General features: G+C 41.0%; 1 protein-coding gene across 13 annotated transcripts in view; it reads left to right on the top strand.

The window, feature by feature from the left end:
• The first annotated feature begins 9,658 nt into the window (after nucleotides 1–9,658).
• EXOC1 (exocyst complex component 1) overlaps nucleotides 9,659–26,222 on the top strand; it is a 57,519-nt gene continuing 40,955 nt past the window's right edge. For 4 of the 13 annotated variants that reach the window (XM_075127909.1, XM_075127907.1, XM_075127903.1 and 1 more), the window contains exons 1-6: nucleotides 9,660–9,827; nucleotides 18,091–18,224; nucleotides 19,491–19,621; nucleotides 22,434–22,593; nucleotides 23,568–23,588; nucleotides 25,372–25,559. In XM_075127909.1, the coding sequence (XP_074984010.1) occupies nucleotides 18,101–18,224; nucleotides 19,491–19,621; nucleotides 22,434–22,593; nucleotides 23,568–23,588; nucleotides 25,372–25,559 (624 nt within the window). In that variant the 5' untranslated portion in view covers nucleotides 9,660–9,827; nucleotides 18,091–18,100. Of the gene's footprint in view, nucleotides 9,828–10,124; nucleotides 10,270–10,353; nucleotides 10,373–18,090; nucleotides 18,225–19,490; nucleotides 19,622–22,433; nucleotides 22,594–23,567; nucleotides 23,589–25,371; nucleotides 25,560–26,222 lie in introns of those variants that run through there. The other 9 variants (XM_075127910.1, XM_075127908.1, XM_075127904.1 and 6 more) reach the window with 5 other exon arrangements.

The following is a 26,222-nucleotide window of genomic DNA, read 5'->3' as shown; positions in this document are numbered from 1 at the left end:
CAGTCTTCCCTACTCAGTCCCATAAACTCTGTGGGATGGGGAGTAGCTGTCTGACAGTGGCCTCTCTTCTCTACTGCCTGTGAAGGCTCTGGTGATGGAGGTAGCTCATGCAAGGCATAAGGAGGCTCCTTATGCTCCCTTACCCTCCTGCACGGGTGCACATGTGGGCCCATGACTGACCCCTAAAATAGAGGAAGGATGACTCTGAAGTTAAGGCACAGAACTGAGAACTGAGATCTGGGTTCTAATACACAGTTCTGACATTAACTTTGTTTGTGACAAGTCAATTAACTTCTCTGAGCTTCAGTATATCCTATCTGGAAAATGGGGATAGTAATACAGGGATATTGTAAGGCTTACTTCATTAATATCTTTAAGCACTTTGAGATCCCTGGATTGAAGGAACCTATATATGTGCATTTTTAATTCAAGTGGAACAAAATCAAATAAAAGAATAATTATTTATAACAGATTGTATAAAATGTACAGCTTTTTACTTTACTTGTTTAAATGCTTCCCACCTTCCTGACTGATATGAAGTTCTGCCCTTTGACTATATGCTAAGTACACAGTTAATTCTAGGGTCTAAGATGTATGTTATATACAAGGCTCCTTTTAACATAAATCTTCGTTATAAGGCTACCCTTGAAAGTTCTCTAAGTCAATCTGATTCTAGGTCATATGAGATCCACCGAAATCCATTACAAGCTTTCCCCTTATATTAGCTATCTAGCTGTATGCATCTTTATAGAGAAGGAGCACTGTTTTTATAAATACAATTTATAAAACTATGTTGATACTTTGGGATAATCTATCCATTGGGATAATCTAAACAAAGTATTGTATGTCTCATACCTTTATGAGCTAATTTGCCTGCCACTCAAGCTGTACTAAATCCTCTCTAATAGCCAGTAGCTAGGGCAGTTGTTACATGTGATTTAAGTCAAGACTTTTTTGGACTGTCTATTATTGTATAGGTCATAATATTTTCTAGAATACTCACAAACTCTGTACTTTATAAGCAGAAGGACATGTGGTCTGGGTGGGCAAATTCCCATCATTAAGACTGTAGTCAATCAAAAAGGATTAAACACTTAATAATAAATACTCCAGGCCTTTCCTTTTGAAGATATGTATGAGTAGCTGAATTTCTGACCAATGATTTTCTGCGTTGTACTGGAAACTGATTAGATGTAACTCTAGCTAAATTTCTATATAATGCTCAAAGATATTTAATGCACTTGGATGAACTGTTCATATCTTTCAATCATTGTATTGTTATATCTATCACTATGACTATATGAAAATAAATAATCTTGTATTGTATGTGAAATAATGCAATTAAAACCGGTTTGACATGTAATTTGTTTGATAAGAGTATAATCCATCCCTAAGTGTATGATCAGATCAAAAGGGAGGAAAGGTGAGACAAATGAGAAGTTTCCATTTAAATTCCTTCAAAATTAACAATGATAAAAAATGCGTGGGGGCCTGATCTGAGGCTCATTTAAATCAGTGGAAAGACCCCTATTTATTTCATTGGGCTTTAGATGAGGCCCCAAATAACAGGACACTCTGTATTGTCACGCTGATATGGTGGCACTGTGAAAACTCATGTTCCGAGATACAGGAGACTATCACTCTCTGGTTAGTGGAATACAATTATGCCATGGAGATATAGAATCAGATAAATTATAAATGGAAAAGACCTGACAGATCATCTATCCCACTTCTCTACTAATGCAGAACTGTTCCCTAGAGTACATTTTCTCGTGCTCTAGACATACAATGTAGTTTAAAATGTGACAGCTGGGGCTTCCACTAATTCCTAGTGAGACTATTCCAAAATCTAATAGGCAGAGAAACAGCAGTGACAGACACTTGCAGTAGGAATCTCTCAGAGTCACTGATCTACAGAAATGCATTTGTATCATTCTTACAAAAGGCTTTTAGTGGTGAGAGAGGATAGAAAGGAGTTTAAAGGAGAAAAACATTGCTTCCCAAAATGAGAAGAGAGTTAGTGCCTTGGATCCCATCTGAGCAACCCTTTGAACATAGGAATTGCCATACCCAAGATCCATCATGTCCAGTCTTTGACACTAGTACCAGCTGCTTTAGAGGAAAATATAAGAATTCCACAGTAGCAGGAAGGCGTAAAACAAGAGACAGTGGGCAAGAGAGGTTCACTCAGATGCCTGGGAGGTAAAGAGGAAGAAAGTATTCTGCCATAAAATGTTTTTTTTTAAATTTATTTTTTGTCATGAGAAATGTTCTTTTTTAATGTTTAAACTAATATTAGAACTGAGACTACATGGGAATGCTTGCCTACACAAGACAAGAGGACTTTGGCACACTTTAAAAAAATGTAACATTCATTTATATCATATTTTATCTCTCCTCTGTCTGTCCATGCATTATACATAGATTTCCTATTCATCTTGTCACATATAAACTTTAAATATCAACAAGAAGCTTATATTGGGCCAGATCTTAAAATGATATAAATTGGTTTAGTTCCATTGAAGCCAGTGGCACTATGCTAATTGACACCATGTAAGAATCTTCTTACTATATTTTAAAAAGGGTTATCATAAGGGACACTGTCAAGTAAAAGTTTTGCCCCTCATTTCTGTGAAAACAGGATGGGGCTCCACGTGTTTGTTTTAAATTTGACACAGTTTATAATACATTTTAGGGACTAGAAAAAATATTTCCCACTACCAATTTAGTCCTTTTCCATTCAGCAAATATTGATTTCCATTCTGTGCGTGCCTGCCTGACTGTATTATTTTCATGAAACAAAACCCAGGCATTTAAAGTACATTAAGTACAAAAATAACGTGGTGTACTAAAACAGATTTGAGTGCTGTAAAGCCAGTAAAGACAATACAAATTACTGGGCCAAATTCTGCTCCCAGTAACATGGATGCAACTTATTTTGGTAGGTCTAATATAATTAGAGGCTATTGTGTTTTTCCTTTCATGTCCAAGCAATAGAGTGGCACCTATAAAAGACAAGCAAACAAAACTACATATTTAGGGTCGAGAAGACTTTTTCCATCTGACTTTGTGGTCATATTTAGGGTCTTAAAACCTCAATTAATTTATCTCTTTAATTACATACTGAAAATAGCAGCATACAAAGTGCTAATGTATTGTCTATTTTCAGTATGTATATACCTCTTTGCATCCCATATACTTAAGCAGCATCGCTCCACATGAGAAACTGCTCTAGCTATAGCAGGGATCTTATGGAATTGCAAATGGGAGAGGAGGTGGTCTCTGTATTCCTGAAACACTACAGATAGAGTGGTCAAAGTACTACGTGTCAACACAATGAAAATCATAATGATTTCAGACTGGCATTGGAATTGCCAAAGTAACTTCACCATTATGTAAATCAACAGAATTCATTCCCTTTGGAGAAAATCCTCTCCTCAGCTTTGGTGAGTGAAAAGGATGCCACAGCTCATGCTGGGGCATTGCCTAACAAAGTCCCCTTTTCCCCTTTGGCTAGCCACACAGAAGACCAGATGTGGATTCTCCTTGAGGATTGGACTCCTCAGGATTTCAGGGCTCCCGTCCTAGGGAATATCTGTGGGGGCGGACCAGAAGGGAGTGGATGGTTGCAATGGTGCGGTCTGGCCAGTTGCAATATTATACCTATGGGAACTGTACTGCCAGGGAAAAGGGGATGATAGAGAAGCAGTGTGGAGGGGTCAAGTGTCCATGGAATTTGGGGTTCCCTTCCCCTTTAGTCCTTGAGAAAAAGATTTGTAGGAAACCTCCAAAGGTGAACGTCATGGCTCCTCCTATACTCCTTCCCTTCCAGAATGCAATCTGACCTATGAACATGGAATAATTCCCACCCACTCTCCTTGTGTGTTTATTGTTCAGTAATGGCAGTACAGGATAATGTCAGTTAGATAAGACATTGAAAATAAATGCATAAACCAATGTGTTTAAAGTTTTAACTCCCTCTCTTCCCATTAACTTTTCAAATGTGTTATAGCATGACTGACAGAGTCAGAAGAGTACCCAGAAGTCATCTACTATAGGACAGGCCCAACAAAGAAAATAACAGAACGCCACTAGCCATCATCTTCAGCCCCCAACTAAAACCTCTCTAACCTCTCCAGCATCATCAAGGATCTACAATCTATCCTGAAGGACGACCCATCACTCTCACAGATCTTGGGAGACAGGCCAGTCCTTGCCTACAGACAGCCCCCCAACCTGAAGCAAATACTCACCAGCAACCACACACCACACAACAGAACCACTAACCCAGGAACCTATCCTTGCAACAAAGCCCGTTGCCAACTGTGTCCACATATCTATTCAGGGGACACCATCATAGGGCCTAATCCCAACAGCCACACTATCAGAGGCTCGTTCACCTGCACATCTACCAATGTGATATATGCCATTATGTGCCAGCAATGCCCCTCTGCCATGTACATTGGTCAAACTGGACAGTCTCTACGTAAAAGAATAAATGGACACAAATCAGACGTCAAGAATTATAACATTCAAAAACCAGTCGGAGAACACTTCAATCTCTTTGGTCACTCGATTACAGACCTAAAAGTTGCAATTCTTCAACAAAAAAACTTCAAACACAGACTCCAATGAGAGACTGCTGAATTGGAATTAATTTGCAAACTGGATGCAATTAACTAGGGCTTGAATAAAGACTGGGAGTGGATGGGTCATGACACAAAGTAAAACTATTTCCCCATGTTTATTCCCCCCCTTAACCCCCCACTGTTCCTCAGATGTTCTTGTCAACTGCTGGAAATGGCCCACCTTGATTATCGCTACAAAAGGTTCCACCCTCCCGCTCTCCTGCTGGTAATAGCTCCCCTTAAGTGATCACTCTCATTACAGTGTGTATGGTAACACCCATTGTTTCATGTCCTCTATGTATATATATCTCCCCACTGTATTTTCCACTGAATGCATCTGATGAAGTGAGCTGTAGCTCACGAAAGCTTATGCTCAAATAAATTTGTTAAGGTGCCACAAGTCCTCCTTTTCTTTTTGCGAATACAGACTAACACAGCTGCTACTCTGAAACCTGTCAGCATGACGCTAGTGATTCTACAGTCTGTGCAGGAAAAATTATAGCAGAGGTTATAATTTCAACTCTTATTTTTTATATAAAATGTTTTTAGGATGAAAATTTTCATAAACTCAGTAGAAGGATATTCCTAGAAATTTTGAAGGGAACTAAGTTAGCATTTAACTTAAAGACAGAAAAACAATTAGGTGAGGTATTCCTTTCGCACTCAAAACGTTTGTATTTTTTCCTCTCTGGTAACTAAACTGTCTTTGAATGTGAAATTAAACTAATATGGGGTTGCACCAGCTATTCCATAGTTCAGGTTACCACTGAATTTCCATGGTAAGCCTGATATTGCCATTCTTCACTCTAATATCCATAAAGGAATCATATGCTAAAATCTGATAGTGTGTGTCTTGGACTGAGGTACAATATTTCTACCACATTTGAAGTGAATCGGACAATGGAAGACAAGTTGCCCTCACCAATCTTATTTCAGGTCCTTGTTCGCATTGCACATGAGAATAGATTTATGTCATCCCACCTACCCTCCCAGTATGGCCCAGAGCTCTCCCCTTACTACTCTTCTTCCTGTCATATGGATACTCCAACTCTATACATTTTCACAATATAAATTAAAGACCTCCTCATATCTTCTCCCAACATTAACTGAAGGTTGTACTGTGTCATTAAAGAACACAGTATCACAAGGGCAAAGTTAAAATTGGTATAGCAAGATGTAAGGGTCCCTCAGCCCACCTATAGAATGAGAGCATGGGTAGAGAGGTAAAAGTGTTGTTCATGCCTTAAAAGAGACTCTCATAATGTTTTTGTGTTAAAATATGTAACCCTGTGCATTAACTCATTCTAGAGGTTGTTGTTTTGTTTTTGTGGCAATAGAATTAAGAGTCTGAAGTTAGAAAAACTGGGAATTTAAAAAAATGATTATATGACTAATATACTGCTGAAGCTGCATGCAAATTCTATGCAATCTTTTACAGGCACTTTGTCCAGTCTGTTGCAGATCCTACCAGAGACAGTTATATTTTGTGGTTAGTGTGAGAAATTATCAGATTGTAAATTTTCTTTTAACCTTGCCCCTCATGAATGATACATTATAGAAGATGTACACAGTATATTGTTTTATGAGTTACAAACACAAGATATATCCACCTAGAAGCATATCCCTTGATACTGCTTCAACTGTTTCAGTCAATTAACAAAACAGTGTACGAAGGATGACGCTGTAGTTTTACAATGTAGATTTTTAAGTTAAAGTCCACATGTATTGACAATTAGACCATCATAAGAATAAGTCTCGAGGTACTTATCAAAGCTTAGCACAAAATGTTTATGTGTCATAGTCTCATCATGTATCACTGTAGCTGGACCTTTTGTGCAATGACAGAAGTAATGGATTATTTAACTATTCACTGCCAGTAACTTGGAAGAATTTCAGTCATATCTCAGCTCTTCATGAATGAGAGACTTGCAGAGCTATGAGAATATGATTCTATTTCCACTGGAGGTAGGACAAGAAATAATGGGCTTAATCTGCAGCAAGGGAGACTCAAGTTAGATATAAGGAAAAATTTTCTAACTCTCACTCTCAGGGTAGTTAAACTCTGGATTAAGCTTCCAGAGAGGGAAGGTTGTGGAAGCTTCCAGGGGAGGTTGTGGAATCCCCTGTCACTGGAGGTTTTTAAGAACAGGCTGGACAAACACCTGTCAGGGATGTTTTAGGTTTATGTGGCCCTGCCTCAGTGCAGGGGGCTGGACTTAATGACCTCTTGAGGTCCCTTCCAGCCCTATATTTTTATGATTCTATGAGAATTTATGCAACCAATGCTAAATATGAATGAGGTTTATTGACCACAAAGAGATGCTCACTCACAGTACAGACCAAACTGCAATCACCTCATCAAAGGTGATAGGAGTTGTATACAAAAGTCTGAGGCAGAATTTGGACTAAGGATGTAAGGGTTTAACCAGTTAACTGATAAGCTTGATGCTTATCAGTTTCTGTTTATGGTTAAACTCTGCCCAGGGTCCTGGCTGCTGCCCCGCTTGCCCAGGATTCCTCTGGGCTGCCAGCCCCACGCCCGAGGTCCTGGCTGCTGCCCTGCATCCCAGTGCACCTGGGTCCATCCCAGATGGGGTCCCGGCTGCCGGGGTCTGGCCTGGCTATCAGCTCCATGGCTGGGGTCCCGGCTGCCACCCTGCTGCCGCCCGGCATCCCGGCACGCCCAGGGTCCCTCTGGGCTGCCAGCCCCTGGCTGGGGTCCGTCCCGGCTGCCGGGACCCTGGGCATGCTGGTATGTTGGGCAGCGGCAGGGCCCCAGATGCGGGGGCAGCAGCAGGGATCTCTGGGCGTGGCAACAGCAGCGGAGCCCCACCTAAAACATAACACCCCTCTATACCCCTCCACACCCCTAGTTGCCCAGGTAAACGTTTAACCGTTACACGGTTACTGTTTTTATATGTTATTTATATCCCTAATTTGGACATAATTTTTCATTGTATTACTGTGATCCTATCAGATATAATTAGCTATACATGCTTGCGTTGAGTCTGTCTTTGAAGGGACAAAATCCAAATCTTAGGTGTTGCAGGTGTGAGTGATTCTGTATCACATTTCCCCCTGAATTAGTACTGATGCTAGAGGACTCTGAGCTGCTGAAGATGCTTTCTGATTAGACGTAAAGCCAAAGTCCTGAACACTTATGGTTAAAGTTTCTATGGTATTCTTTGCAAACAAGGGGGTTTTAATTCTGAAGTACTGAACAAATTCCAAATCAGGTAATTCCCTTGCGGTTTTAATGGGATATGGACTTCTTCGCTTCTTATCCTGAACTGTTGTGTAGAGTTGCAAAGTACTGTTAAATAACTTCTGCTTTCAACCCCACATGATAATCTGCTTTTCCGTTATGTGTAATGTGAACCTTGTGCCCCTTGCCTATCTGAAACTGGGGTTGTGGGGCTGTAAAGTGATTTGAGATCCTTATGTGAAAAATGATAGAAGTGCATTATTTACTTTGTGTTTCGTGGCAATTTTCAAGTTAAAAACCTATGTCCTTCTGTACATTATAAGGATTGTAGTAACCCAATTTTCAGAGCAACTCTACAGAGAAGTTGTGCAATATGTCTTTCACATGCAACTTACTTAACACTATTTTATAACAGCACAGACTAATTCGTTTTAAAAGAAGTGGCAGAAGTAGTACATGCTGCACTTAAAACTGTGCCAAAAGGTCAGTGGCTGTAGATCAGTGGAAAAGGATCCAGAGTTGATCAGATACTGCTGTTTTTAACCACTCTGTGTTGTTTAGTTTTACATTTCACCATTTAACAATTGTATTTAAGTTTAGTTGTTCAAACTTTCACCTTGCTTCTGAGGAAACCTTAACCAAGAGAGTGTTAGAGAAGTGATACTCAAGCCTTGTCGTACTCCCAAATTTCACTTACAATACCAGCTTAGCTGGATGTTTTACTTAAGTATCCAGCATAAAAGCTCTTAGCTGTCCCTGTCATGAAGCCAGCTGATGATACACAAACATCATACACTTCAATATGCAATCAACTTTGCTTTTGTTGCATCCTACATTACATCTCTCTCTTGTCTGCTTGGTTGCAAACTCTTTGGGGCAGGGACTTTGTCTTCATATTTGCAGGTAAAGCAGCTACTACACTGATAGTGCTGCATAAAGAACAAGGTTAATAATGACAGATTTAATGACAGTGGTAGCCGTGTTAGTCTGTATCTGCAAAAACAATGAGAAGTTCTTGTGGCACCTTAGAGACTAACACATTTATTTGGGCATAAGCTTTCTTGGGCTAAAACCCACTTCATTAGATGCATGGAGTGAAAAATACAGTAAGGAGTATACATATTACAGCACACGAAAAGATGGGAGTTGCCTTACCAAGGGGGTGGGGATTGGGGGCAGTGTTAGGAAGGCCAATTCAATTAAGGTGGAAGTAGCCTATTCTCAACAGTTGACAAGAAGGGGTGAATATCAACAGAGGGAAAATTACTTTTGTTTATAATATTTCACTTGCCATTATGACTCAGAGTTAACCCGCCAGTGAGATGAAGGGGGCAGCTCTCCCTTCTTAGGGTGATGATGGTGTCAGGCTGCACGCAGGCTCAGGAGATGGCAGGCACTCCAGTATCACCTGCCAAAGGGCTTCTAGTCAGCAAAAGGGCTAGAAAGTTAATTTTTAACATATAAATTCTGTAAAAAGCAATGGTGCTGCTGACAGGTGCCCTGGGGGCCTGGCTCGGGCCTGGTGATCCTGTTGCCCTAGTTTAGTTCCCCCTCCCCACGCCGGACTCAGGACCTCTCCCCCTGCCTCCCACAGTCCCAGATCAGCCGTGCCACCCTTCCCCTTCATTCCCCCCTCCCCCACGGTGACCCAAGAGGAGCCACGCCCCCTGCCGCCAGCCTGGGCTCCTATTTGCTCGCTCCATCGCCCTCCCCACTTCCTTGCCGAGCCAGCGAGGACAGCAGTGATTGGGCGGTTGCTCCGGCCCGCCGAGAGGCGTCGCCCTGTCCAGCGAGAGCCTCCCTCAGTAGTCTGCGGTGTTTCCGGGCCGCCCTCGTCACGTGACAGGAAGAGGAAGCCGCCGCGGTTCCCTGTTGCGCGGCAGCGGCCGGGTCTTTGCGAGCGGCGGCGGCGTTAAATGGGCCGGAGGCGGAGCTGCTGCGCCCTAAGGAGGAGACACGCCCCTGTCTTTGCGCACGCTTGCCCGGGCCCCGCGGTAAGGGGGAGTTGGCCCCGGTAACCCCGCTCCGCGCAGAGACCGGGCAGCACCGCCCCCTGCGGCTGTAGCTCCGAACAGCCCCCGCCCCGTGTGTCAGTGCCCGGTCCCCGCCGCGGCGGCGCCGCGCCCGTCTCTCTGGTCTGGGGGGGGCGGCCCCGGTGTAGTGACCGCGCCAGGGCTCCGCTCTCCCTGACCGCCAGGCGCCCGGCCACCAGCGGCGTTTCGTCCCCCGCGCCCCGTGCGGTCACGGCGGTGACCGGCACTGATCCCGGCCGCGCCCCGCGAGCAGAGGCCGGCGCTGCCTGCGGGCGCGTCGCGGCTGTAACAGGTGTCCCCTGACACCGCGCGGGGGTTGAGGGCCGCGGTCCCCGCCGGGCCAGTCTGACAGCGCTCTGCGCAGTCCGCCTCGCACCTTCCCACACCAACAAGGAAAAACGATGTAAGGAAATGGTGGTAAAGCCAGCGGGGCCCGGGGCTCGCAGCCTACCTGACGTGGTTCTGTCTGTCTTAAGTGGACCGGATTTACTGTTGTCCGTGTTTCTGTGAGTGGATTTCCCAGTTAACGGGAGGCAGGACGTTACTACTCGTGTTGCAGTCTCGGGAGGGGACTCGGTCTGCGCTGGGATAGGGCAGTGCCAGCTACAGGACATTCGCTGTGGGAGTTCAGCATATGTCGTTGTCAAGGCAGGGCATAAGTTAAAAGCCAGGCTGTTAATTATACGTTGCATACACTCTTTTGCATATATCGCAGAAGAGATTCCTTGTTCCTTGGAAGGCATTCCAGTTCAATAGGCTATTTGTAACTTTCTCAGGGCAGGGTCTGTTTCTTCTAGTGTGTGCATACTGGCAGGGCTCAGTAAATAGACTTGCCTGGCACACTCTCTGCTTATTGAAGGTTTTCCTTGTAGTTTTTGTTGTGATATCGAAGTGCTTTGCAGGTAAATTAGATCTGTGAGGTGATTACATGAAGACAAGTAGGGCGTCATCTGCTCTTCCCCTTTTCATCATAGGGAGGCTCTGAATGGAAACTGGCTTTTTCAGACTCTGGATTGGTCTCAGTTTCAGAAGAATCTTATGAGAGGAGATTAAAAAAGCTTGGCTTGTTTAATGTAGCAAAATGAAGGCTGAGTGGGGATATGACTGTTCTGTCTAAATATATCTGGGGAGATATCAGGTAGGAGAAGAGCTATTTAAGCTAAGGGACCATGATGGAGCAAGGACATATAGGTATAACCTGGCCATGGATAAATTTAGTTTGGAAAGTAGAATAAAGTTTCTAACCATTAGAGGAGTGAGGTTCTGGAACAGCCTCCCAATAGGAGTAATGGGGGCAAACAGCCTAACTAGTTTTATGATGGAGCTTGATAAATTTATGAATGGGAGTATATGATGGGGTTGCCTGTGATAGCAGAGAACTGGATTCAATGCCTCGGGAGTCCTATATTCCTAGCTCCTCTCAAAGCTTGTTACTGAGCCAAAAAAGCTTTATCTACAGTTCTCTCATACTTCATTTTAGGCTTTGTCAGATGCATTGTCTCAGAAAAGCACGTCTGTCTTGTTGGTATATATATGGAGATGAGATCTCTGATGTAGCTGGGTCCTCCTGGCCCATTGACGTCTTTGAAGATTGGGACCAAGGCCTTGAACTGGTACTAGAGGGTGGACTGTAAAGCCTGTGGAAAGATTGGTGCACAGAGTTGATGTGCTCACCACTCGCCTATCTGACTGAAGAGAAAGAGGCTATGACATTCTGCACAAGTTGGAGAGTCTGTTACTTCCACTTCTAGCCCCAGATACAGAGTGGCATTAATAATTTACTTCTGGGGGAATTCTGCTCCAAAAAAATTAAAAAATCTGCATATTTTATTTGTAATAATAACACAATATAATCGTGCTGATGTCAGTTATTTTGGTTATTTATATTACTGTCCAATGGATGGAGAATGGGAGTGGGGAGCATTGGAGGAAATCCCCAAACCTCCTTTGTCTAATAGTAATGTAGCTATTACTAATAGTCTAATAGTAATTTGACCCTTTATTTCTAGTTATTAGTCAACAAATATATGCAATCATATGCTCAGTGTTACATCTTAGGCAACTGAAGAGCAAGTGAGGGCTGAGGAATCAAACTCACAATTTAAATTGGCTACTGACCATCTCCAGAAAAGTCAGTAGCAAACAGTTCATGGAGCATATTTTGGTAGGAAATGTTTTCAGTCCAAAAATTTAGTCTAATCACTAAAATACCATAAGCATTTATAAGCCATACTGTCCTTTAAAATAAGACTACCCCATTCTGGCAATGTAAAGGAGCCTTAAAACTTTTACACCTGTTTTATACCCCTGCGGGATTCACAAAGATAACAGGAACAGTTCACTAAGAATAAGTCACTAAATAGACAGGCTGCTACATTCTGCTCTGCCTGAGAGGACCAAGACTGCCCCAGGCCTACCTCCTCAAAAACAACCCAAAGCCTTGCCCCTCCATGCCGAGTGTGTGTAAGAGGGACAGTGTGTCTTTCTCTGTCACACACATGACTGCTCAACCTCCCTGGCGGTGATTTATGTCTCTACTGGCTTATCCAGGCACCCAAACTGATCTGCCTGTGCTGCTGGGGAGGGGCCCATGACCACTCTTGAGGCTTCCCAATCAGAAGTCATTTTTCTGCAGGGAAGTAAAGAAATCTGCAGGGGATGTGAATTCTGCACACATGCAGTGATGCAGAATTCCCCCAGGAGTAATCATTCTGGAGGTGATTAAACATGTGGATTATTGTAGTCAAATCCTTGTCCAGAAGGAAAGGCTCCCATTTCTTAGCTTGATGAATGTAGATTATTTTGCCACTGGGAATCTAGATTTAGTGAAGAGTCTAGCAGGACTCAAGATTTTGCACCACTTGAAGTAAAGAAAGCAGGGGCAGGGCCACACTCTCAGTTATTCCTTCAAAGCAGTTCCCCTCTTCTGATCAGTGTTACTTTGGTTTTGCTTGAGTTGAGTTTGTCATCTTTCTTTTATTTAGGAGCATGTGTAGGCATCCTTCTGGTAGCATTGGTTGCGTCTGAGGAAAATGACAATGTAGAGCTGGATTTAATCTGGGTTGTGTTAGCAGTGGAGTCTATAGCATCTTGCTAGACATTGATGTGATCTCACATACATATTGGAGGAGAGAAGAAGGGCAGCTCCTAAGAAGACTTTTTAGGCAAGATGATTATGGAAGAGAAACAGTTGCTGATTGCTACGCTACATGCCATTAGAGAGGAATGATTATTATTGACCCCTATGAGTCTGAGTCATGGATGAGGACCCCATTGTGCTAGGTGCTGTGCAAACACAGTACAAAAAGACAATCCTTGGCCCAAGGAGCTTACAGTCTAAATACAAGATGAGACAACATATGGATGTAGACAGATGGAGTACAAGAAGACAATATTGGTCATAAGCGGTGGTTACAACACACAAGCACCCTGTTGTCAAGGGTTGTTGGGGTTTTTTTTTGTAGGCATCACAGCAAGGGAGAGTTCTGAGGAGGGGTTTGAAGGAAGATAATGGGGTAGCTTTGTGAATGTTTATGGTGAGCTCTTCCTAAGCATGACGCGGAGTTATGCGAGAAAGCACAAAGGTGCTTATTTGAAAACTTAACAAATGAGTTATGGAGGCCAGCTGGCATCATGGGCCAATTGGAAGTGAGCATTGATAGCAAATGAAAGACAGACAGGGTGAAGATTGACTGTGAAGGGGCTTGAAAGTAGAAATGAGCCATTTGTTGGATATGCTAGAGGAGGGGGAGCCAGGGGTGGGATGTAAGAGGAGTAACGTCGACATTGCGGTGCTGCATTGTCTCCTTTAGCTATGTTGGATTAACCACACTTCATAGTGAACTACATCAAAAATTACAGAGAGGTCAAGTAGAATGAATATCGTATCTTTACTCTGCTGTCTACAGTGTCTTCCCATTGAATACTGAGTCAGGTTCCAGGCAATCAATCTTCAAGGCATATAATGGCTGGTTCACAGCTCCTCTCCTCAGGCACAACAGTTAGTTTTTCAAATTCTCTCTAAATGCAGGAATTTGTTTTTAGGTGTTTCACAAAGTATCTGATGGGATATTTTATTCTTGAAGGGGAACTCACATCTTGCAGTACCATGAAGATATCCAGCATTTAATTGACCTCTATAAACATCATATAATATCAAGGTGCACTGCATAAATGTGGTAGCAGAGTGCAAGCTGAATTTTGGAGTGAAGGCAGTGGCTGGGAAGATTACCTTCAGTTTGGCATTAGGCACTAACTTAAACTCTCGCTGAGGTTCAAAAGCAACATCCTGTTTGATATGAGACGTCTGGTTGGACCGGTTCAAAGACTCCGATGAACTATTTGAAAGAATATCTATCTATTCTGGGATCATTTGAATTCTGGGTCAAAGCCCATAACAAGCACTGGAAGTAAAAATACTGTTTTTCTTTTAATACACTACTCAATTGTTTAGTGGCATCACCAACAAAAGCAATATGCTGGTCTCCTTGAACATTCAACAATAAATGCGATTAGTATTTGTGTGGTTTTAAAATAAAGAAATTAATGAGAAGCAAACTTGTTTTCAGCAGTAAGATGTTTAATAGTACAGAATGGCTATATATATATATTATATAAAGGTTTTTATAATAATTCTTCTTCCACTCACCCATATGCTCCCTCTCACTTTTGTCTGTCTTCACGGTAATGTGAGTTGAACCATTAAAAATTGTTTCAAATGGGTGTATCTCTGGTTTCTCTGGTCACTGGGAAACTAAAGTCCTTTTCTTGGTCAGGAGAATTAGACAGAAAACTAAAATGTCTATTCTTTGAGTAGGTATCCTTGTGGATCCTTATCTAAGTGTACATGCATCTCATGTGCGCAAAATTGGAATTTTTGAAAAGGGATGTACCTTGAGCCAGGCCTGCACTGTGTATGCCCTCATGCCCCATCATCCGAGATTGTACAGGGCAGAGTGGCTGAAACCCTCCCTCAGTTCCATGTACCACCTGTGGCAGCAAGATGGAACAAGCAGTGACCACCCACTAACCCTTAACAGAATTCTCTCTCTTCCAGTTAGCTGGTGTTAATTACCAACAACTTCCCTTTTTAATTTTATTTTATTCCCCCCTCAAAAAAATTTTTTTTTAAATCTGTTTTTGCCTTGTTCTTTCCGCCAGTGCTTCAAGCCTAAAATGGAGATTCAAAGCCCATGGACTTCAAAGTATGCCCATCCTGAACAAACTTGGTCTGCTTACATGTTGCCTTAGCTGCCGCTGTTTTTGTCTTGGTGATAGCTGGGTGTCACACCCACTGCTCGGTGTGCCGTTCTCTTTGGACCAGGAGAAGAAAATCCAGGGGTACTCTGTTGAAGTTGTCCCTTTTCGAACAATCAATAAAACAAACGTAATTCCTTAAAGGGAATTGATGTCCTAAAAAGACATTGATCACTTTTTAGATACAAGGAATTTGGTCCCAAAAGGACATGAATAAACATATAAACCTTCTAGAATTATGAGCAATCAAACTTGCATAGCATTCCTACCTGTTCCAAAGAATTTCACCGTGTAGGTTTTCAGACTATGTAATACATTACAGATGTGTTAAAAATCAAGGAGTTGCCTATTGATTACTCCTTTGCCAGGAGGCAATCAAGTTATGAATGTGGTACTGACAAAATGGGATAACCCTTAGCTGCTCTGCATCTTCCAGGTGTCAGCAACTATCAAGCAGACTTTCTAAGTAGACAATCTGTTACCAACCATATGTGGTCTCTGAAGAGCTCCACTATCATATCAGTATTTCACCAGTGGGGGAAGTCCCATTATATACCTGTTTGCCACAAAAGAGAACACGCACTGTCTAGGCTTGTCCAAGGGAGGCATGAGCCCAGGATCCTTCTTTGTACCATGGCATCAAGGTCTTGTATGGATTTCTGCCATTTGCCCTGATACCCAGGCCAGTATGGCAAATCAGAGAGGATGCAGCCATGCTGATCCTGATAGCTCCATATTGGTTAAGATAATTCTGTTTACCAGATCTCCTTGGGATCTCTATTTAGTCTCTAATAGCACCTCCAGACTAGTATCTCAAACCTAAGGTCAGATGCTTCACCCGGAACCAAAATTGTTGCATCTGACAGACTGGATGTTGGCTGGTTGAATGCTACTGACAGTTTGCTACAAGTTCAAGAAATCCTACTGAAAAGCAGGAAGCTCTCCATGAGGAAAACTTATTTATCTAAATAGAAAAGATTTTCAGTTTGGGCAGCTAAGTGCAACCTTGACACATTGAAGGTCTCTATATCTATAATCCTTGATTATATTCTGCATTTAATTCCATTAAGGTATACCTTGCAGTGCATTTGGCGTGCCTACCCCACACATAGCTGATTCAAACATAGTTTTCTCTCCATTGTATCCAGATTTTTAAAGGGGTTACTTTATTTTCCTTACAAACTCATGGAGCCCCCTCTTTGAGCCTCTCTCAATTCTTTACACCATTTCATAGAATCATAGAATATCAGGGTTGGAAGGGACCCCAGGAGGTCATCTAGTCCAACCCCCTGCTCGAAGCAGGACCAATTCCCAGTTAAATCATCCCAGCCAGGGCTTTGTCAAGCCTGACCTTAAAAACCTCTAAGGAAGGAGATTCTACCACCTCCCTAGGTAACGCATTCCAGTGTTTCACGACCCTCTTAGTGAAAAAGTTTTTCCTAATATCCAATCTAAACCTCGCCCACTGCAACTTGAGACCATTACTCCTTGTCCTGTCCTCTTCCACCACTGAGAATAGTCTAGAACCATCCTCTCTGGAACCACCTCTCAGGTAGTTGAAAGCAGCTATCAAATCCCCCCCTCATTCTTCTCTTCTGCAGACTAAACAATCCCAGCTCCCTCAGCCTCTCCTCATAAGTCATGTGTTCTAGACCCCTAATCATTTTTGTTGCCCTTCGCTGGACTCTCTCCAATTTATCCACATCCTTCTTGTAGTGTGGGGCCCAAAACTGGACACAGTACTCCAGATGAGGCCTCACCAATGTCGAATAGAGGGGAATGATCACGTCCCTCGATCTGCTCGCTATGCCCCTACTTATACATCCCAAAATGCCATTGGCCTTCTTGGCAACAAGGGCACACTGCTGACTCATATCCAGCTTCTCATCCACTGTCACCCCTAGGTCCTTTTCCGCAGAACTGCTGCCTAACCATTCGGTCCCTAGTCTGTAGCGGTGCATTTTATTCTCTAGAAGGCTCAGCAAACTAACAAGCTGTCATCACTAACCCTCACACAATGTTTCACAGAGATAAGGTGGTGTTGAGACCTCATCCCAAATCTGACACAATTTTAGGAATAATCTGTTAATCTCTTTTTTCTTTCCAAAATCTCATTCTTCTCCATGAAAAAAAAACCGTCCACACTTTGGAAGTTTCAAGGGACTTGTTATGTTTTGATAGAACAAAGCCCTTTAGACAGACATTCTGCTGCCATAAGTAGCATTTCAAAGGGGCAGGCCATTTTTTCCAAGAGAATACCTAAATGTATTATGCAGTGTATTTCAATCATGTGTTTGTAGGGAGAGGTGTACCAGCAATCAAAGATCACAGGCTGCCTCCTCTGCATGCTTTAGAAATATTCCCCATATCTGAGATCAGCAAGACTATGTGGAGTAATCCCCTTTTGTTAAATCCTATGCCCTTGACCTGGCTGTAAGATAAGATGCCAAATGTGGTAGGGGTATATTTACAGTCACTGTTTAGTAGTAGTTAGGAATCTCTTCAATCTCACCTTTCAAATGGGGCACTGTTTATTACTTTCAAGATAAATACTCAAAGAGAGAATGGTTACTTACCTTTTATAATGGCTACTGTTCTTTGAGATCTTTTCATTCATATGGATCTAATGAGTCATCCTCCATCCCCACTTTTTTTTGGCACCCACTGTACCTGGGATTCTGAATTAGTGAGGGAACTGTGGGACAGTTGAGGCAGCTCTGCCTTTATGCCCTTGGTAGGTGGGGGCACAAGGACATGCATAGTGCAGACATGGCTCAATGGGCAGCACTGTTCAAAGATTCTGATGAGGCACTTGCACACACAGAGGGGATCCACATAGATGACAACCTCTTGAAGAACCACAGTTACTATCAAGAAAATAACTGCTGTTCTCAGTATTTAACCAGTTCATAAATGTGCTTGAACGTTACCTTGTACTCGGAATGACTTTTTTAAACCTGTTTTTCAGCTGGGAGAAAATGACTGCAATCAAGCATGCCTTACAGAGGGATATTTTCACTCCAAATGATGAACGTTTATTGAGCATTGTGAATGTGTGCAAAGCAGGCAAAAAGAAGAGAAACTGCTTTTTGTGTGCCACAGGTATGCATGTTGATTGAGAGAGACAGCAAAGTATTTCTTTTCATTGTCTTTGAGTATTTTTCACTTTAAGTATAGTAAAATGAATAGTTATATTTAATTTCTTTAAGTGGCAACTGCTTTTCATGCTCAGCCTGTTCCTTTCCTGTATAGAGAACATGTACTTCCATTTATTATAAATGGATGGAATCAGTTAGGGTTTAGCGTGAAAATAAATTAGTCATGTTTTCATAACAAAAAAAGCTTTAGTATTAAAGCCCTGCTGGACCCTGCTCCAGGCATCATCTTAGAAGGAGAGCTTGTCAAGCCAGCCAGTGACCTGAGGGTTTAGGATTTAATTCCCTAAATTCCTAGTTTAGAGGCAGGTAAGAATAGCATTACTGGCTGGGAATGATTTAAGTTCAGCATAGCTGTTTAGGCTCAACACCTTAAATAATGCTGGTTACTTTCAAAGGGAAGGGAGAGGGGCTGGGGTGTACTGATTAGAAGCTGGGGCAGGGAGCTCCGGGGAAATGTGAGTGCTATCTTGTTGTGCTTTATACTTTTGGTCCTTTGTATCTGAGTTTAGTTGCAGGCCTTCCAAGTAGTAGAAGCTTCTGGCAAATTAGTGTCAATTTGGCCTAACCCAGAACCCTTGCAAACAAAAACCAAACCAACCCCACCACATAATAACCCTAACCAGAGAGGGCAATTTTATATTCAAACCTGATTCTTCAGTGATTTATTTATTTTTTAACTGTTACACCCCAATCCTGCGATAATGTAACTGTGGATACTGATTGGGCTACCTATGTTGTAAGCTCTTTAGGGCAGGGACTATCTTTTTGGTCTGTGTTTTTAGAGCACATAGTGCAATGAGGTCCTGGTCCATAACTGGGGCTCATAGGTGCTATGATAATACAAATTAATAAATAATAATAATATATTATGTCAGGCCCATATTTGTGGGGGGTTTAATTTTGGTTGTGTCAGTCCTTGGTTCTGTTTTACATTATAGATGCAGCTTTGCTCTTTAAACTCATCACTTTATTTTAGGGCTACTATAAGAAAACAAATGCCTACACCGCACTGTAGCTGATTTTAGAAGTTATGCAGTGATACATGTCTGTGTCTGAAGGAATCCCTTTACAACACATAGAGACTTTAAGCTAACTGTCTGAAAGGGAAAATCTGTTCAGAATCACAGATGCAAATGTAGACAAGAAGTTGACATTACTACTGGTTAAAATAGCCCCTACTCTTTGCTGAAAGTAATTCTGTACTTAACAGTGACAACAGAACGTCCAGTGCAAGTAAATGTGGTCAAGGTGAAGAAATCTGATAAGGGCGATTTCTACAAAAGACAGACAGCATGGGCACTTCGAGATCTTGCTGTTGTTGATGCCAAAGATGCTGTTAAAGTATGTATTCATTCACGCTTGTGTGACCTGTGTTTAGAATGTGTCTCCCTAACTATATAGAGACTTTAAAAGTTTTTCATTCAGAGCTCTGTCGAGTCCAAGTTAACTTCTTAACTGTGAGCTACACAAAGTTTAGATTCTAACGTCACATGAGGGTTGGGAACTGGGACGGCATCCATCTGTCCATTTTGCGTGTGCCCTAATCTGCCTTGCCCAAATCTGAACTCCAGTGAGGGGGAGCTAAGCCTGAGGAGCCAGAAGAGCCATGTGATAGTATTCTCAATATCTATTCTACATAGTCTGTCAGAGACATCTCAGGTAGATAGAGCTTGGCTTGTGTGCAAGAACTTGTGAGAGAATACTACTTGTTTTCGCCAGTTTGAGTGCTGTATAAAATCTTTACTCCTCCAAATTCAGGTCCCCTTGAAATGGACTACCTTTGTAGAATGAAAGCATTACTGCTGATATATAATTCATGCTAGATTTTAAGTAATGCTTGTACCAGAAGGCACTTTGAAACCGTGGTGATGAGCAATATATAAGAACCTAGATAGAGCTGTCTAAAACAAATGTACTTGGTAATAAGATACATTTTTGTAAACCATCCCCAAGAAATGAGAACATTAACCCATCTGTTGAAAAGTATATGGCCCTGAGGTATTTTGCCTCTTCATAAATCCTAGATTATGCATGCCCACAACAGTAACTTGGTTTTGGCCCTGGAAAATCATCTCTGTTCTGTAGAAGGTAACTTTTCCTTCTTTTTGTTAAGTATTTCATACCTCAGAACTTGGTGTGTAACTGGAGATGGGAGTGGTGGGGACAAAACGCAGGGCAGGTCTACATTAGAGCACTACATTGGCACAGCTGCACCCCTGTGGTGCGTCTGGTGAAGATGCGCTCTGCTGACAGGACAGCGCTCTTCCGTTGGCATAATTACTCCACCTCCGCAAAAGGCGGAAGCTATGTTGATGGGAGAATGCCTCCTGCCAACGTAGTGCCGGTGTGGACAGCGCTTAAGTCAACGTAACTTCCGTCGCTCAAGGGTTGTCTTTTTTCACACCCCTGAGCGACGTAAATTACATTGACTGAAGTGGTAGTGTAGACCAGCCCACACGTTACTCGTTCTTTCTTCCCTTTAATGTTCTGCCTATTGGCATTATATATGAATAATCAAAAAAGTTATTTAGATTTACCGGCTTGTAGAAGATTTCCATCAAGAGTAGGGTGAATACACTTAACTTTATTACTCCTGTAATATATGTTTAACACACACGTTGGTTGTAACTTTTAAGAAGAGTACAATTAAAAAGAAAATCTACATTTAATTTAGGGAAATAACTTCCTTATGGGTCAGGGTTCCTCTAAAAGTATTGTTTCTATCAAGGCTTTACTTTCAGAGCAAGTGACTTTACTCCGTGGAAGCTAATATGTCTCTGAAGTGTGTGTGTTCTCTATGTATGTCCTATTTTTAAGCTATTTATAAATAGCTTATAAAAACTATGGTTGCAAAGTCAAGCACTCAAAAGTTAAGAAAAGCCAGAATTAACATTGCCTGTGCACCTTTAATTTAATTCAGCTCCCTTGTGAGAATGCATTATTACAATAGTTTTAATTACAGGATCACACACTATTTTTTTCACAGGACCCTTGCCTTTCACATCGCACATCATCTATAATGCACATCACCCATAAAATTGTGTATGCGTGCACACTTTTTATAATGTATCATTAATCATCACACTTAGCAGCTGATACTGACGAGGCAACTGAGATTCTTTTATAGTGCTTTGTGGGAAATAGTCCTAATGAAGATTTCATTTCCCATCATGTCCAGTTTCATGTGCCAATTGCTTGTAGGAGAAACATTAGCGGCAATACAAGTAATGTGTCGCAGTAAATGCTAGTCTAATTTGCAAGAATGTATAGCGTTAAGAGGATGTGAAACTTTCACTGGAGGAAAGGTAGGTATTCTAAAGTGCTTAGACGAGTTTAAATCAGGCTATGTTCAGTACAGTTGATGCTGGATATATAAGTGGCTAATGAAAGGAAGCTTTTAATCCAGTGTAATCAAGGCAGCGTTCTCATTGGTGGGTGCAACAAGATAAATGTAATAATAAAATTGAAATTGTTTACTTTTTGTAAGTGACTTATTACATCAAAAACTAAAACCCTATCTTGCAATATAAATGCAGCTCATTGGTTCTCTATCCACCAGTGCTCAAATCCTACAGTGATGGGAGCAACTACAAAGCTCTAAAATGCAGAAAAAGTCCATAGTTCTGCTCAAGATGCAGTAACAGATGCGTTCCGATTGTATTGGGGCAAAGATCAACTGTATGCCTTCCTGTTGGTTCCATTGCTGCTTCTGGTGGTCAGAAAGATAAGACAGGACAAGGCGTAGGTCATTTTGGTTGCACCATGTTGGGCAAATAGTACTGGTAAATGAATCTCCAAGATCTGTCACAGGAGTCTTCATATCCTGTGAGAATGTCACCAGATCTAGTTCAAGAAAATGGTTTTGTTCTTCATGCAAATCTGTAATCTCTTTACCTCAAGGTTTGAATTATTTTCCCATCATACAGTATATTTTGGAATGTATATATATTGGAATATTTACCTGAAGTCCCTGAGCCTCTCCATGATCAAAGTACACTTGTATGTCTGCTATCTCAGCACAACACCCACTAATTGACAGCAGTAAAGCTTCCATCTGTCCCACCATCAGACCACTTTTTTAAAAACTAGAAACTGTAATTCCACTATTTGGAAAACCAATTGAGCCTGATGAGTTTTCTCTTGTCTTTTGCAGGAAAATCCTGAATTTGACTTGCATTTCGACAAAGTGTACAAATGGGTTGCCAGCAGCACAGCAGAAAAGAACACTTTCATTTCATGTATCTGGAAACTGAACCAGAGATATCTTAGAAAGAAAATTGACTTCATAAATGTTAGTGCCCAGCTTTTGGAAGGTAACATTCAATAATGGTGTTTATTTTAAAACAAACAAAACTTACCATTTTACACCATCATGGTAAAAGATATTCACTAAAGTGTATAAAAAGCAAATGCAAGGTCTGGTTTTGGAATACTAACTAATTCAATTGGTCGACTTAAATACTAGGAACTATATCTCTCCACATTTACTACACTATTGGTAAAGGTAGCTTCAAATGAACAAGTATGTATTGTGGGGAAAGCAGGTTAACTATTCTAACAAATAGAACAAGACATTTTCTACAAATGAAACAGTCTGTATGCTGGAGACACAGAATAATTTGTGAATATTGAAATATTCACTAACTCCCTAAAACAATAAAGATAATGTATAAGGTTTTACATAGTAAATCTAAGAGGAGGAGAACTTTGTGCAGTTGTATAAATCTTACTATGTTATACAAATGTGTGTAAACTTCATTTTTTGCATTTGTTTAGGATTATTCCAGGGTAATCTAATACTCTTTTTTTATATAAATCTTGGAATACCTTTGTAGGATTTAATTGCATGTAGTGACTAATCCATTTTATTTGAGCAGTCTTTGATGTAACAGGGTAAACTTATTCTGTATCATCATAATATAAGTAAAACTGTAAAAGGCTAAAACATTTAGATGGCTAGAATCTGGTATAAATTGCAGTGAAATGATGGCACTTCATGGATTGATTTAATCAGAAATGGCAAAAGTCATATGCTCGTATTAAACAATTAAAAGGACTTGTGTAGATACGCTTGAGTTCAAGCCATTAGACTCAAGTGGTATTTACAGGTGAAAAACTCCTTGGGAACCTACTTTTTTAATGTTGAACTCAAATTTTTCAAAACTTGTGATGTTGTAACATTCAACCTTGTTGCCATTTAAAAAAACACACACAATGTTCATACTCTGCCCAGCTAATAATCTTTGCTTCCTTTCCTCTGCTTTTTTCACACCTTTTTATTCTCCAGAACTACCTAAAGTTGCAGAAGGTGCGTAACACCTTTTCCTTTATTCTTTTGTGTAATGATTTTTTTGGTAATTAAGTTGCTTTTGTTCTCTTGAAATAATTCATTGAATATCTTTTCAAATTGCTAGAGAAAGCAAGTTTCAGGTGTGTGATAGAAGGTGTATGGGACTATATTAATGTCTTGTATGCTTTTTTGATCACTGTCTTCAAACTGTTTCCATAAGCTTACTACTGTGACAGCAAAAGAACACTGAAACCTGTGGCAGATTTCAGCTAATATTTGTTTGGATTATTTTAATCAATGTCTTTAGGTGTAATCCTCATTTCCTTCATTGTTTCCTGTTCCTGTGGGGAAATTTCTGTTGAGCATCAATTTTACTCTTACTCAGTGAATTCAGTTTCTATTTATAGAACAGTTTTTTCTTCTGTGAATTACTCTTAGCCTATTTTAGAGGCAGAGGGAAAGATTTACAAAAATGAGTGCCTAAGGTTTGGCTCCTAAATACTAAATAAGTGGCTTGATTTTTGGGTGGTGGAAGGGCAGTGTTAAGAACCCAGCATCTTTCACCAACTTCAGTGGAATTTGTTGGGTGCTTCGTACCCTGGAAAATCAGGCCACTTATTTAGGTGTTTAACTTCAGGCATTTTGTAAAAGAAAACCTTCTTTTACAAAAGTATTCTCAAGCTCAGGATTAATGCAGCGCTAATTAATCTGCATATCAAATTAGAATTTGGGTGTCATAATTTTTCTATCGGCATTTCTACAAATTTCCAATCATTTTTGCTACCAAGAGTGACAAATGTTAGCACTTTCAATTTAAAGTAATTACCAATAAACAGCACTGCCAACCGCATGCATTCAAAAATCATTACTCAGGCTCCAAAACTATGAGATTTGCTTAAAAATCATGAAATTAATGAAAAATATTTGGACGCATCTGTGCATTTTCTCCCTGCTCATTCAAAAAGATCAGCCAATTAGGGCTCATTTGGTTTTGTGTTAGCGGCTACCATTTTGGAATTAGTAAACTGCCTTTGTGGGCTCCACTGGATTTAACTCAGTGAGATGTGTTGCGGAAAATTGTTTACATCTACCTGTGAGCTGAACCTTGGCACCTAATGGCTGGAAAGGCCAGTGTGGGAGGTTTGAGACCTATTATTCAGGATTGTGAAAGTAGGATGTGGCCCTGCCAAAGAAACAATCTCTTGACATTAACTATCTTGCCAATTGCTACCCTTTATCTAACTTTCCGTCGTGGGTAATAGAGTAAGTCCCCTTGCTTCTTGAACTCATACGTGGCCTCCAATTCTACTAATTTGTTTTAGTATAAAGGTGGAGATATCATCTGTAGTTGGTGATCTTCTCCTAGCAGTCTACATAGGTAATATCCTGGCTGAGTCTGCTAACTGTATGAGCAGTCTTCAGTAGCAGTGACCATGAGGCTTTCTTGGCTTGCTTGTGGAATTGGGTAGGAATGAACTGGGAATGTCTTGTGATGTGTTACTGAAATTCTCCAAACTTTCTTGGTGTGAAGGTTTAACTTTGGCTGTTATACCCTACAAAAGATTTTGAAGTAAATATAGGGCTTAGCCCACATGCATGCTTGTTTGTTTTTGTATTGTATTGTATTGTGTGTGTTTCCTTTCCTCTATTTGATGTGGCCTTGTCTTTAAGTCTAATCTAATTACTTTTGTTTAAAGGAGGTTGAATTATCTATCTCCATTTAAAATGGTAGCACTTTTTTCTGTATTTTTTTATTACAAAAATGAATTCATTGTGGCTTTCCCCCCCTTCCCCTTATAAGAATCTGTTCCAAGTGGAGAAAATCAGAGTGTAACAGGAGGAGATGAAGAAGCTGTGGATGAGTATCAAGAATTAAATGCAAGAGAGGAACAGGACATTGAAATAATGATGGAAGGTTGTGAATATGCCATTTCTAACGCTGAAGCCTTTGCAGAAAAGTTATCCAGAGAGCTGCAGGTGTTAGATGGGGTAAGGATTTCTTGTTTTTTTTTTTTTTTAAGTGTTATAATGAATTAGCATACCTTGTTAAATTCAGTTGAGTGCATTTTTGCCCACGGCAGTATAATTTAACTAGTAACTGAAAGCTGGAGCTATTGCACAGGTGTAATTCATAAAAAATGTGGTGGTGGTTTTTTTTGTTTTTAAAATAGGCCAAAAATGGCTGAGAACTTAAATTGTATGGTATGAGACCACGAATCCCAGTGGTAATTGAACCTGTTCATATTCTAAACAAAAAGAGCTCTCAACAATTCTTGTAGCTGCTTCCATCTCATCATGTTGATTCAACAGACATTCTTGGCTTCAGAGTGACACACGGAGACACAATCGTGGAATCTTAATATATGGACTTCTGCTTTGTGCATTTATTACATTTTATATTTGTCTGAACATGTACAGTGCATTTTAAAGTAGAGGCTAAAGAAAGAGTATCTTGCATATTACAGTTAACTGGATACATATATTGCTATCTTTGTACAGAAGAATTGCATGTTCACTAGTACCTAAATTAAAGAACTTTAAAGCCATTTCCACGCCTTCTAAAATGAGCCGAATGGACATCAGGTGAAGAATAGAGAAGGAAAAGGAAGGCATTCTAGAAGAGGTTTTCTTCTTCCAAAAAACAAATGAAGG

Source organism: Caretta caretta, chromosome 4 (genome assembly GCF_965140235.1).
Source record: "Caretta caretta isolate rCarCar2 chromosome 4, rCarCar1.hap1, whole genome shotgun sequence".
Lineage (NCBI taxonomy): Eukaryota > Metazoa > Chordata > Testudines > Cheloniidae > Caretta > Caretta caretta.
This window is presented reverse-complemented; position numbering and strand designations above follow the sequence as displayed.